General features: G+C 41.1%; 1 protein-coding gene across 1 annotated transcript; it reads right to left on the bottom strand.

Annotated features, from left to right (window-relative positions):
• Window positions 1-8,016: 8,016 nt before the first annotated feature.
• Window positions 8,017-13,921, bottom strand: NDUFB4 (NADH:ubiquinone oxidoreductase subunit B4). The gene is made up of 3 exons (XM_003893982.5): window positions 13,663-13,921; window positions 9,076-9,219; window positions 8,017-8,137 (listed from the first exon to the last, which is right to left on the bottom strand). The coding sequence occupies exons 1-3, from the start codon at window positions 13,840-13,842 to the stop codon at window positions 8,075-8,077; spliced, it is 387 nt and encodes a 128-aa protein (XP_003894031.1). The 5' UTR covers window positions 13,843-13,921; the 3' UTR covers window positions 8,017-8,074.
• Window positions 13,922-14,226: the final 305 nt, after the last annotated feature.

Below are 14,226 nucleotides of genomic sequence, written 5' to 3'. Positions count from 1 at the left end.
GATAGAAGTGAATAATAACTCAAAACTGATAACGTGATACTCCTTGTGATTAAGGGGACAAGTGAACTCTAGTGCCAGGTTTGCTCCAGAAATCTCAGATGTTCCACCAGCCATCTAGCTCCAGGAAATTCAGAGGTCAGATGTCAGGAATTGAGCTTCCTTTAATACTTTGAATCCTGAAGCTTGGCAATGAGATTGATGTGCTCTGTTCTTTCTTGGTAACTCAAAATGAAGGTTCTCCAAATAGGTGATGTGGCGCCATGTCTCTCCGGGCCACAGTGAGTATCAGCAAAATGAAGAGTCTCTATCTTACCACAGAAATGGCTGTAAACAATGCAGCCATAGGGGAAACTATTGGAAGTATTAGTCGTATTTATAGGTATAAGTGGGTTCTCTAAATGAGGAATAGAAACACGATAAAATGCTATTTGTTCACACAAAGGTAGAAAGTGGCAGTGTGTCAAAAAATAACAGATGCTGATGAGGATGCAGAGAAAAGGGAATGCTTATATACTGGTAGAAGGAATGTAAATTAGTTCAACCATTGTGGAAAGCAGTCTAGAGATTTCTCAAATGACAAAACAGAACTACCATTTGACCCAGCAATCCCATTATAGGTATATATCCAAAGGAATATAAATCGTTCTACCAAAAAGACACTTGCACTTGTGTGTTCCTTGCAGTGCCATTTACAATAGTAAAGACACAGAATCATCAAAGTGGATCAAGTCAACAGTGGATTGGATAAAGAAATCTGGTACATATACACCATGGAATATTACACAGCCATAAAAAAGAATGAAATCATGTCTTTTGCAACAACATGGATGGAGGTGGAGGCCATTATCCTAAGCAAACAAATACAGGAACAGAAAATCAAATACTGCATGTTCTCACTCATAAGTGGAAGCTAAACCTTGGGTACACACGGACACAAAGAAAGAAACAATAGACCACTGGTGGAGGGTGGGAGGAGGGTGGAGGGTGAGGATCAAAAAACTACCTATCAGGTACTATGCTTATTATCTAGATGAAATAATCTGTACACCAAACCCCTGCAACACACAATTTACCTATATAACAAAACTGCACATATACCCCTGAACCCAAAATAAAAGGTTTTTTTAAAAAAGACAGTGGCAGTGAAAGCTTTGAAAATCCAGAATCTTTGAATATATGTATAGAATTACATTTTTAGTAATTTTAAAGTGCTATCCATATTTTGTAACCATACAAATTTGATCGAGAGAGCTTCTTGTGCAGATCTCTGATTTTTTCAAATACCCCATTAACTATCCTGAGGAATATAGAGATAGATAATAAGCTATGAGAAGACTGCCAGGTGCCACTAGGAATGAGAAAACGTAAAAAGGAAAATAAATCAGAGACTGGACCCACTGGGATTTCAATCAGAGAATGGATGTTATCCTTTTCTCCAGGATCCACAATAAAGGGTAAAAAGACATAGTACTTGAACCAGCCTGTTAGGGAAGCAATATTGTTACAGGGACGGGGAGAGGTTGTTATAAAAGTGTAAGGAATTGTAAGACTGACTCCTCATGCATGTGCGTAAAGGAGAACTCATAGAGATAATGTATTTAGACTTTCATAAAGCTTTCAACAAGTTCATATCCAAATGAGTCATCTTGGTATTGGCAGGGATTGCTTTGTTCTGCATTGAGGGCTGTCTCAAAAATTGAAAATTATGTCTGATTAAAAATGAACATGATTATGGTCCTCCTGCAGCCTCTCTCGTCCTGCAATCATCCTCCATCCAGGAACCAGATGATTTTCCAGAAATGAAAATCCAATCAGGTTTGTCCTGCTTAATCCCTTCAGTGACTCTCACTGACATCAGGCTAAAGCCTAAACTCTTTATGTGATAAGGGCTTTATGATCTGGTTCTTGGTTACCTTTCTCATTGCACACATCATGTTTTGGATGCTCAATAGTACCAGAGTGAGCTCCTGTGCCCAGTGCCCAGAGCTAGTGCATTGGTCAGACAGATGGTAGCATGTGGTTCTCAGATGAGGTGGCAATTATTGCCCGCACCAGACCACTTCCCGGTGTGATTTCAGACTTTTCGTTGTTCCTGACTGATAAAAAAATCTATTGAAACTGATTAAACCCATAGGAACACACTGTTCAATAATTCCTAACGTTAAAACATGTTTTTTAAAAATCCTGCTAAGTAAAAATTCCTTCAGGTACTGCCTTCTTTTAACATTTAGGTACCAAGAATATACTGTAAATATTTTTCCTGTTACTGAGGGGTACAAAAATAACTCCTGATGAAAGAAGACTAGCATGATCAAGAATTAATGTCTTTAATATATATTGTTTAAGCCTTAAAATCATTAAGAAAAAAGATCTATCAGAAAAACAGAGCCAGGTCGGGTGGCTCACACCTGTAATCCTAGCACTTTGGGTGGCCAAGGTGGGCAGACCAGTTAAACTCAGGAGTTCAAGACCAGCCTGGGAAATATAATAAGACCTCCTCTCTATTTTCAATTAAAAAGAGAGAGAGAGAGAGAGAGAGAGAGAGAGAGAAAGAAATACAGGCTGGGCACAGCAGCTCATGCCTGTAATCCCAGCACTTTGAAAGGCTGAGGTGGGCGGATCACCTGAGCCCAAGACTTCGAGATCAGCCCGGGCAACATGGCAACACCCTGTCTCTCCGAAAAAAATACAAAAACCAGCAGGGCATGGTAGCACTTGCCTGTAGTCCCAGCTACTTGGGAGGCTGAGGCGGGAGGATCTTGAGCCCAGGAAGTCAAGGCTGCAGTGAGCCATGATGGCGCCACTACATTCCAGTCTGGGCAATAAAGTGAGACCCTGCATTTATTAGTAATAAATCATTAAACAATACTATGTGTTATTAGTACATCTATTATAAAGATAAGGAAACTGAGGCACAAAGAATGTAAACACTTTCCAGGTCACTTCACCAGTAAGTGACACAGCAAGGATACAAGGGCAAAGAGTTTGGCTTCTGTGACTATGTTCGGGGTACAGGGAACAGACACTGCATTCATTGCCCAGGAATATAAAATTATAAAACCTTTCATATTTACACCCAAAACAAAACATTTGAATACTTATTGATCCAGAAATTTCACTCCCAGAAATTTATCCTATGAGAAGAGTTAAGACACACACAAGAATCTGTGGCATGAGCATTCATTACATTAATTAAACAGCAAAAAAATTGGAAAATGAGTCGGGCGCAGTGGCTCACTCCCTTAATCTCAGCACTTTGGGAGGCCGAGGTGGGCAGATCACCTGAGGCCAGGAATTCGAAACCAGCCTGGCCAACATGGTGAAACCCCATCTCTACTAAAAATACAAAAATTAGCCAGGCATGGTGGTGCATGCCTGTAATCCCAGCTACTCGGGAGGCTGAGGCAGGAGAATCACTTGAACTCAGGAGGCAGAGGTTGCAGTGAGCTGAGATCGCGCCACTGCACTCCAGCGTGGACGACAGAGCGAGACTCTGTCTCAGAAAAAAGAAAAACTTGGAAAATGAAATGTTCAACGATGAGATTGGTTAAATAAATTGTGGTAGACACATGGAATACTAGCAGTTATTTAAAATGTTGCAGAAAAGTCATTGCATGGAAAGATGTCTGTGACAAATCATTGAGCCAAAAATTTACAAATTGTTATGCACAGTGTATCTCATTTTGTTGAAAAAAGAAAAGATATATAAGCACAGAGAAAAAAAAGTTTTAGAAGGATATGCAGTTGGCCCTCGATATCCAACGGTTGCACATCTGTGAATCCAACCAACCATAGATTGAAATTAAATAAATAAAGTCAATATAACAATAAAAAATTATAGAAATAAACATGACAGTATAACAACTATTTGCATAGCATTTACATTGTATTAGGTATTATAAGTAATCTAGAGATGATTTCAAGGAAGATGTGCATAAGTTATATGCAAATACTAAGCCATTTTACATAAGGGACTTTAGCATCTGAGGAATTAGGTAACCACAGGGGGTCCCAAACCAATCCCTTGCAGATACCGAAGGACAACTGTACACCAAAATATCATCCCTGTGTGATGGAATTGGGAGCGACTTTTATCTTATTCTTTTACTTAACTAATTTGTAATTTTTTTTTTGGAAATTTGTAATTTTCTTATAATAGACTTGTATACTTGTATTCTTATTAGAATAGCATGTTCCCTTTTATCAACAGAAAAGACATTCCAAGACCCCCAGTGGATGCCTGAAACCATACAGATAGTACCAAACCCTATGTATACTGTTTTTTCCTACAAATACATACCGATAATAAAATTTCATTTAGAAATTAGCCACCAAAAGAGAATAAAACAATAACTAATAGTAAAATAGAACTGTCATTATATACTGTAATAATAATAGTAAACAGTGTTATGTTATGGAAATGTTGTCTCTCTCTCTCAGAATGGCTTATTGTACTGTCTCACCTATTTTAGAACTGTGGTTGACTTCAGATAACTGAATAAGTGGGGACTACGGAGTACACTAAAGTCATCTAGAAAAAATGACGGAAGGTCACCGTAGGATTCCTTCTGTTTTTGCCCTCTAGCAAAATGAGAATAAAGTAATACAATTCTTTAAGATCTGGAGAACAATGTAACAATAATGGTCATTAAGATGGGTGGAAGAGGCAGGGTCTTACCGTTATTGTAATGATACGGGCAGAGACAAATTAGCAAACAGGAACCACATGGAAATTATAAGATTTGGTCAAGTCTCATGGGCACAGGATGGTAGCTGTAGATCCAAAATAGTTTTAAGATCCATTTTGCAGGAATTCATGGATCTTTACTCCACCATTACACACAGCTACTCCCATATGTCTATCACCCTGGCCCCTTTGAATTGCTGTTTGTCACACCTTCTAGTATTTCTGCCTTAAAGCTTCTGTTTACTCATAGATTAGGTTCCTCATTACTTCAGTGTCCTAGTATGAGATCCAGAAAGTGGGAGATAATCTCTATAAAGGTTTAGGAGCCTCCTGTATCAGTGATGTTTGTGGGTATCCAGTGATCTTTGGCATACCAGGATAGCCCCTCCAAAGTAAAGCACAAGTTGAACCACTTCACACCCTCCACTACAAAGAAAAAGGCACAGCACTTTGTGGGCCTCTGGATTCTGGACACAACACGTACCCTACTTGGGAACAGTACTCTGACCCATTTATGCAGTGATTTGTAAAGCTGCTAGTTTTGCTTTTCCAGAGACAGGGTCACAGTTTGTCACCCAGGCTGGAGTGGAGTGGGTGGCATGATCATAGCTCCCTGCAACCTTGAATTCTTGGGCTCAAGAAATCCTCACATCTCAGCCTTCCAATTAGCTAGGCACATACTAGGCATGCCTGGCTATAAGCTGCCAGTTTCGAATGGAGACCAGAAAGGACTCTGCAGCAGATCCAGGCTGCAGTGTAAGCAGCAACCACTTGAGTCACATAACACGATAGAGCCAATACTCTAGGTGTCTGTGGTAGCTAAGGATGCTGCTTGGAGTCTCCTGCAAGACCTTGGCACTAGAATAGTTGCAGTGCTGACTTCTTAGGTTGTGGAGGAAGGCCATGCCTTCTGCAGCAAAGAAAAATTCACCATTCCAAAAGCAGCTGGGCACCCAGTCTGAGATGAGGTGACCATTCAACCAGAACTGCCCATCAAGATCTGGACAGTCAGAAGAACTGCCGTGTGGTTGGATGGACACAACAGCTCTAGGGCACAAATGAATTTAGCTAAGCCTACTAAAGGCTTAAAGTACCAGCTTAAGGACATCTAGCAGGATTGAGGCTCAGGGTTGACCATGTGGTACATGCAATGAACCAGTGGTCATAGATACAGTGCTATGCCCCAACAGCTAGAATTTATGACTCTTGAGAACCAAGAAGTAGTATTGGCCCCTTTCGCCGTCCCAGTGACTCATGGTGGAACATGTGCTTCCCCTCCCTCCAAATTTAGGTTCTACTGGATAAGAAGTCCTGATTCCCATGCTGAGGCATAAGAACACTTTCACCAGGGAAACAAAATAATCTGGTACTTCTTGTATTTGGGAAACAGTAGACCAAAAAAGAAATTTCCATACTGGCAGCAGTAAGTGACCCATGGAGCTAGGGTTGCTGCTACACAATGGGGCAAAAAGGGCAATGTCTGGAGTCCAGAGGATTCACTGGAACACTCGGTGCTTCCACTTCCAGCCCAACTGTAAACATGCAATTGCTACAACAAAGGGTTGACGATGATAGAGTAACTAAGATTCTGGTCCTTAGAAATGAAGGCTTTGGTGACTCCATCTGGCTAGCAATCTAGACCTGCTAAAATGATGGCCAAGGAAGGGAAATCTAGTAAGTACATTGAGGGCAGATGAATGGGCCAGTTGCAACAGTATGTACTGTAGCTTGTTCCCTTAATGGTCCATACTGAGGGTTCTGTAGATTGTACACAGCCATCACCTTGAAGGAAATGTTATAGATTGGACTGTGTATGTACAAACAGATCCAAGCAGTGCATGAAGTGGAGGAAGAAATCCTATACCTCTTGTGCCTACCTCACAACCTCTTGGTCCACCTTTTAACTCTACTGCTGAAACTGTCAGCTGCCTGCAGGTGTGACCTGACAATACTTTACTTCAGCTGCACATCACATACTTTCTGCTCTAAGCTTCCTTTCTCCTGCATGTGTGATGCCTGTAAAAACAGTCAGCCATTCCAAGGTATGTCCATACCCTGATGTACAAGAGAATTGCATGGGATAAGCCTTGACTAATGGAGACAAGGCAAATATTGGCTTTTCCCACATCTGGTTGGAAAATTCAATGTACATTCCACAGGGCTTCTCAGAAGGTCCCAAGTGGGAGGAGCCCGTTACTCTCAGAGGTAACAGGTTCATGGCACATGTTTGCTGGCTTTCCCTCCTTCCATGTTTCACTCTTCCCAATCTTCTATTCCTTCGGCTCACTTCCTAACATAAACTACCTGCATAGAAGCCTTTCCCTCAGTCTCTGCTTTCTGGGGCAACCCAGGCTAACGCAAGCATCAAATCAAAGTGTAGTCGTGAATAGCCTTTGAAAGTTAAGACCAATATACCATCTAAACCAGCCCTACAGAGCATGCTGACTATCTACAGCACTTGACTTTACTCTGCCTTTGTGGCGAAATTATCACCCTACTGTTTCCAGACTTAACTTCAAAGCATAATACTGCTATTTCATTGTCATCTTCATGACCCTGTGAGGTAGTAGGCTATCTCCATGCTATAGATGAGCATATGGAGGCCCAGTATTCCAACTGTTTAACTTGAGCTAGGATTCTAGCCCAGATTTGACCTCCAAAGCTCACGCCCCTAACCATCATATTTCTGTTCCTCAGCATGACCTCCACTCTCCATCTCCTCACCCCACAGTAGCCCACAACCCAGCCATACCCAACACACCTTACCCTTTCATGTTTCTGTTTTGTCCTGTCAGCCTTGTGAACTTCAGAGCCTAGATCAAATGCCACCTTCCTAAATTCCTCAGGTGTAACTGCTTCTCATCAGCTTGCCTACATCATTTTCCTGAATCTCGATTGTATTTTTTACATTGGTGTTAGTTTGGCTGCATTTACCACTGCAGCTGGGGCCAGACAAGGGCTTAGGTATTAAATAGTACCAGACAGGTAGTAAGCACTGAAATAATTGTTCAATAAACAGCTGTCAGAGAATGTACTCCTTAAGAACAGGCTCTGTCTTATTGACTGTTGTATTCTCTGCACATAACATAATGCCTGGCTCATAGCTAACACTTGCTTGTTGAACAACTGATTGTAGAATCTGTACTCTAAGAGCTCACAGTTTAATGAGGAAAGAGATTTATGTTCATTCATTCAACGTCCAGCAAATGTTTGCTGTCACTCTGACAGCAGTGATTCCCAACACAGGCCGCTTCTGCTTCTGTGTTATTAGGGTGTTAATAAGTTTTTAACATTGAATCAAGGTAATACTAAGAAAGAGAAACTACTACTTAATGATTAATAAACTATTTATTTAGGCAGGAATACATATAGTCATCATTGCCAGACTTAACATGAGAGCTGAAATGTTCGATCCAATTTTCCTTCCCGGATAAGTTTTTCTTTCCTATCCTGTATAGACAGAAAAAAAGTACATTAAAAACAATATATTCTGCCAGTTGGCTATATTAGATAAAAATAAATAATAAAAAAGACAAGAAAAACTGCATTTTGGCACAACCCATGGTACAACTGACAAAGAGAATGAAACACTCCAAACCCAATTGCAATCCCACTGTCTAAAGCCCAGGGAGTGTGCGAAGAAATAGTAATCTAAGGAACTAAAGAGACAGTAAGAAAATGCTCCTATTCAAAAACATCTTACTCACATTTTAGTCATTAGAAATATATTATCCTACTTAAAAGCATACACTGACAGCAAAATGCAAACACTTTCTGGGAAAGTGTGGACTACCTTTCTGCTAAGTAGATCATTTGCCAGATAATCAAAATACACGAGCTCTAATGGGAAAGCAGATGGGCCAGTTAAAGACAAAGCTAGATGAGTGGGCTCCAGTGGCAACACCATCCTGGGGGCTGCAGCTCAGGCTTTAGTACCAGATGTGGAACAGTTTGGTGCCAAAGATCAGCTTGACTTTCTCTACAATCATATACCCAGGCTGCTGACGGCAGCTATTCCCCACAGGCAGCTTGTGCTTCTCTGTCCCTAGAGTATTAATAGGTTTTAACATTAATTCGCAAAATGTGACCAACATAAACAGAATTCACACAAACAGGAAACCCACTAAATGATTTATGTATTCTGCTAATACTTCACCCAATAAACATCATCTTTTTTAAAAACAAATGAACTAAGAAAAATAGACAAAGGTAACTGAAAACTTTCTGTTTTAACTCCTGCTGGAAAGGAATAAAGATAAAAGAAGAGAGGAAGGGAAGGCAGCGTACAGCCCCAAGGTGGGAGGGGCACTGGTGGAGAAGGAGCTGCAGGTGGCCCCTAGCGAGGGACCCTGTCACTCAAATACTAAACATCTGGTCTGAATACTTACCCTGTCAGCTTTGATAATACAATACAGGAAGATGAGGGGCCCGACTCCAAACACAGCTCCCAGGAGTGAGTTTTTAGGAGTGGGTCTGAAATTAGGATAGACATTTGTTCTTGCATAGGACCAACGAAGCAAGGCAGGATTTTCCTAAAATTAATGAAAACAAAAAGCTATAGAGCTTAAGAAGGATCACATTGAGAAACAAATTCATAGGGACTTCTGTGAAGGAGCACAGACACATTTTGTTCTCTAGAACAGTTAAGGGTATATCATGAATACTCCTAAACAGTTTCAGGAAAGATCTTTCATTTCTGGTGTTTTTCGAATTCTGATGATCGTGTTCAAATCCTCCAGTATGTAGAAGGCTCATATCACCAATTAGCTTTCTGTTTACTTAAGAATCCTAATCTTTAAACTGTCATAGAAGCCACTTTTTCTCCTTTGTCATTTTTATCTATTCTTCTCTGGACTGTTCTTAGCTTCATTGTCAAGTGTGACCATCAGAACCATGCAGTATTCCCAATGAAGAGAAACAGATTTCATATGCTCTACCATGCTTTGTATTTTGTTTCCAGGATCCTTTCTAATGCTATTACCAAAATAGTCTTTCTAGGCTACAAATAAGCTGTAGGAAAATGAAGGAGGGGGTAGGCTAGCTGAACTGTAAGTTTTTTAAGCTGACTTGACTGATATTTTAAAAGCATTAATTCAGACATTTCACACTATTAAAAGTTTTGTAGAAAGGTCAAAGTTGTTAAAGAAAAATAATCAGACTGTCTTGGTTAAGAAAATAATTGTCCATTTTCATATATTTATACTAGAATAACTATCCATGAACAGCAAATCTACCCACAAAAACATAATTAAATTTAATTAGCTAAATGCCCAAGTGATTTTACAAAATTAGTCTCCCCAATTAACTGACAGATAAAAATAAGCAAATAAAATCAGCTTTCAGACTTTAGTATATAACATGCATATTCAAGGTCCTAACCAACATCAAGAAGTCATGATTTGTAGAACTAAAATAATTTCACAGTCATATTTCAAACTAAATTACAACAATTTTACCCTGAGATAATCAGCTGCAGCTCAGAAGTTTTAAAAACAAAAAAACAAAAAAACCTTATAATGGAAATGCTCCTGGTTCCTTTCAGTCAGACTGAAATTCCTCAAGGGTGTAAGCACTCACTACTAGATACAAAGTCCCAAAATATCTTCTGCTGTTCTAGAAACTATTGATGTTATCACACCACATTAAAATGAAAGCACATGCAAGTTTTCTGCAGCATTGTTTATTATTATGCCTATACTGCCAACAAGAAGAGGGTAAAGACACAGATGTAGGTCCAAGAGGATGTTAAAGCTCAATAGCTGAAAGGATTAATGCATCTATTTTTACATCCTTTCTGCTATAAATGTATTTGAATGACTATCAAATGGCAGACTTCTCAATCTGCTAGTCACCTCTCTGTGCTTTAATATCTGCCAGATCTGTCTTCCAGAAACAGACATTTCATTTCATAAAAATACCAATTGCCCCATGAACATAGTTCATTAAGCCCAGTAATGTTACTAAGAGAGGTTCCAAAAGACACACTAGGAAGAGTTTTCCTCCTCTGACATCACTAAAAGTCCAGTGGACTCTCAGTAGCATCTGACATGGTGAAAACTCCTGGAAATCATTTCTTCACTTGACTTCCAGGCCCACACCTGTTTGGATTTCCTGCCAACTCTATGGCCATTTTCTCTTCATCTCTTTGCTCTTTTCCTCCACATCTCCCCAGTCTCTTAATATTGGACCTCGGACCTTGCTGGTCTTTCCTATCTACACTTACTCCCTTGACAGTGTCAAGGGAGTAAATAATCTTTAAATAATCTATCTAAAGGCTGATGATTCCCAACATTTTACCTCCAGCCCTGTAACTCTACCCTGAACTCCAGACTCAATATCCAACCAACTGCTCAACTCTGACATACGGTCTATCAGGCGTCTAAAATGTCACATATCCCAAACTGATTTCCCAATAGTCTACTCCACCTCCATACCTTCTCCTCTCACATTCCTGTGTTTCTTAGTAAAAGGCAACTTCATTCTTAAAATCACTTAGGTCAAAAACCTCGGAGTCATCCTTGACTCCTCTTTCATACACCACATCCAGTCTATCAGCAAACTTGGTTGGCTCTACTTTTAAAATACACCCAGAATCTACCATTTCTCACCGCCTTCTGCCACCACCCTGGTAGCCACTATCAACAAATTGGATTACTACAAAAGCCTCCTAGTCTCCCTGATCCTGTCCTTTTCCCCATAGTCAATTCTCAACTAAGCAGCCAGAGAACTTGTTAAGTCCAGATCACGAAATTCCCTATTCAGTAAAAGTCCTTACAATGACCTACGAGGTCTGGTGTGATCTTGTCCCACTCTGCCCTCACCTTTCTCCACTTTAATCACAATGGTCTCTCCAGTGTTTTTCAATTAACCTGACACTCTCCTGCCTAAGGGCCCTTGCACTTGCTATTCCCTGATGCTACTTTCCTAGAGAGCTAGGTCCCTCACCCCACTTCTTTCAGATCTTTATTCAGATATCACCTTCAAACAGAGGCCTTCCCTGAGCCTAAGATTGTAGCTACCTCCCTCCCCTACTACTCACTCACACTCCAAATCTCCCCTGCTTTATTTTTTTTTTAAATCATTTACCACTACCTAATATGTTAAATGATTTTAATTGTTTAACTTGTTTCTTGTCTCCCCTACTAGAAAGTTCGTTCTACAAGGACAGGAATTTTTGCCTGTTTTGATCTCCATTGTTATCTTGGCATGTAAAATAGGGCCATAATAGACCCTGAGCAATTATTTACTGATTCCATCAATCATTCTTAAAGAGTAGGCAAGATGGCCGGGCGCAGTGGCTCAAGTCTGTAATCCCAGCACTCTGAGAGGCAGAGGCAGGAGGATCACTTGAGTTCAGGAGTTCAAGACCAGCCTGGGCAACATGATGAAACTCCATCTCTATAAAAAATACAAAAAATTAACCGGACGTGGTGGCGCATATCTGTGGTCCCAGATACTTGGAAAGCTGAGGTGGGAGGACAGCTTGAGCCCAGGAGGCAGAGGTTGCAGTTGAGCCGAGATCGCACCACTGCACTCCAGCCTGGGTAACAGAGTAAGATCTTCTCTCAAGAAAAAAAAAAAAAATTAGGCAAGACAATTTACATGTATTGATTAATGAATGATAGTGTCACACACTCATTTAATCAACAAAACCAAAGAGACTGGTAGTATTACCTCTATTTACACATGAGAAAATTGAAACTACCCTGAGGCATATAGCTAGAAGATAGAAGATCTTGGTTTCAGTTTCAGGTCTGACTGAGGCCTTATTCTCTTTTAATGCATCACACTAACACATCAAACCCAATCATGTGAGTTTGTAATAAATGTGTCTTTCTGCACCCTCTTCCCAAGTTAACAAGGTTCTGGCTGGAGACAGTACAGCCTACTAGTTAAAAGCAGACGCTGTGGGTTACACAAACCAGGGTTAGAATTTTGCTCTATCACCTGCTAAAGGGGCACCTCTATATGACCTACTTGTCCTTCCCACGTTGTCTTCTCATCTGTAAAATGGGGACAGTAGTAGAGCTTAATTATCCAAATAGCTGTGATATGTAAAGTTTACCACAGTGCCTGGCACACTGTAACTTTCATTCAATCCTCATAACTTCCCAAAATTCCAAAACACCAACGCAACGTGTGGGAAATGTCCTGTTCTGTTAACATCGTATTTGACCTATTTAGCTCCTGTATAGAAAACTATCTGATAGAAGCATACCTGTTAATTACCAGTTTACTGGGCATATACTATGTGCTGGGAATGTTACACAGACTATCTTATTTAACCTCATAATTCTATAAAGAATGCACATCATTTATATATGAAATCAGGAAACTATAATTCAGAGGAGTTAAAGTTGCCCAAAGTAATAGAGTTAGCCAATGAGTAGTGCTTTGGGTTCTGACTCCAAAGCCTAGAACTTCAACAAGCTGCAGGGTCTTTAAAAGATGCAGGCTGAAGGAATCACTGTATTCTCATCAGGAGAGAGCAGTACCCCTATGAGGTGTGAACTGAAAAGTAAACACCAGCTCTTTAAAATTTTTTATATATATATGCATATATATATATATATATATATAGAAACATTTTCTGAACACGCCTTACGAACTAGGCACTGTGTTAGGCCAGTCACACGCTCTCATTTAATCCTAACAGCCTGATAAAAGAGTAAGCACTATATTACGCCCATTTTGCAGACAGAAAATCGAGGGAGGATAAGCAGAGTGAGTAACTTTCTTAAGGTCACGCAGGCAGGAAGTGATCAAGGATTCAAACCGAGCCAGGTCTGACTCCAGAGCCGGTCCTCTCGAGGGCCAAGCTCTGGCAAAGGTGAAAGGGTAGTGAGTTGGCTAGGCCTTTAAGAAGACCTGCGTCTGCGATACTGATCGGGAACGGTGGCCGACACATTGCGTGGTCTCTCTCGGTCTCTCCCAGGACTCGGACCCTATTCCCGCCCGGCAGGCCCCGCACTCACGATGAGCCCTCGGCGGTTGGGATCGTTGTACTGAAGCAGGTACTCTCGTTTCAGCCGGGCTCTTATAGCCAACCGCTCGGCTTGCGCCCGCCGGGTTTCCGGAGATGTGTCGTATTCAGCTGGGTCGAGGCTCTCGGGCAGAGTGGCCAGGTGCGACGGCTTATACTTTGAGGTCGACATCTTGGCGACCCAGGGCACAACTGCGCCTGCGCGATTCTGAGGCCCTTTGTCTTTATGCGGACCTTCAGCTTCAGGAAGTGCGCCTGCGCGTTAGCAGAAGTTAGCGATGGCGTTAACAAGGAGCTCCGCCTCTTTCTCCTACCTTCCTGAACACGGCCGTGTTCGCTCAGTGATATGCGCATGCGCGAAGTGCTCTTCTCGCATTTCGCCCTGCCCCACCGCCGCTCCCTACCTACTCATCTGTCACTCGGCTGCTTCTTCCTAGCAGCCTTGTGTCTACTGACACAACCAGGGCCTATTATGTAAAGTTGAGCTGTGTGGGACTAGCTGTGGAGTCAGAAGTCCGGGTTTTCAGTGTGGGTATAACAGTGCTGTGTCACTTGG

This window comes from Papio anubis, chromosome 2 (genome assembly GCF_008728515.1).
Source record: "Papio anubis isolate 15944 chromosome 2, Panubis1.0, whole genome shotgun sequence".
NCBI lineage: Eukaryota > Metazoa > Chordata > Mammalia > Primates > Cercopithecidae > Papio > Papio anubis.
This window is presented reverse-complemented; position numbering and strand designations above follow the sequence as displayed.

Coding starts and splice junctions, on each gene's coding strand:
- NDUFB4 (XM_003893982.5), bottom strand. CDS start 13,842: ATGTCGACCTCAAAGTATAAGCCGTCGCACCTGGCCACTCTGCCCGAG. Junction 9,220..13,662: donor CCAACCGCCGAGGGCTCATC/GTGAGTGCGGGG, acceptor CATTAATTTTAG/GAAAATCCTGCCTTGCTTCG. Junction 8,138..9,075: donor GTATTATCAAAGCTGACAGG/GTAAGTATTCAG, acceptor CTGTCTATACAG/GATAGGAAAGAAAAACTTAT.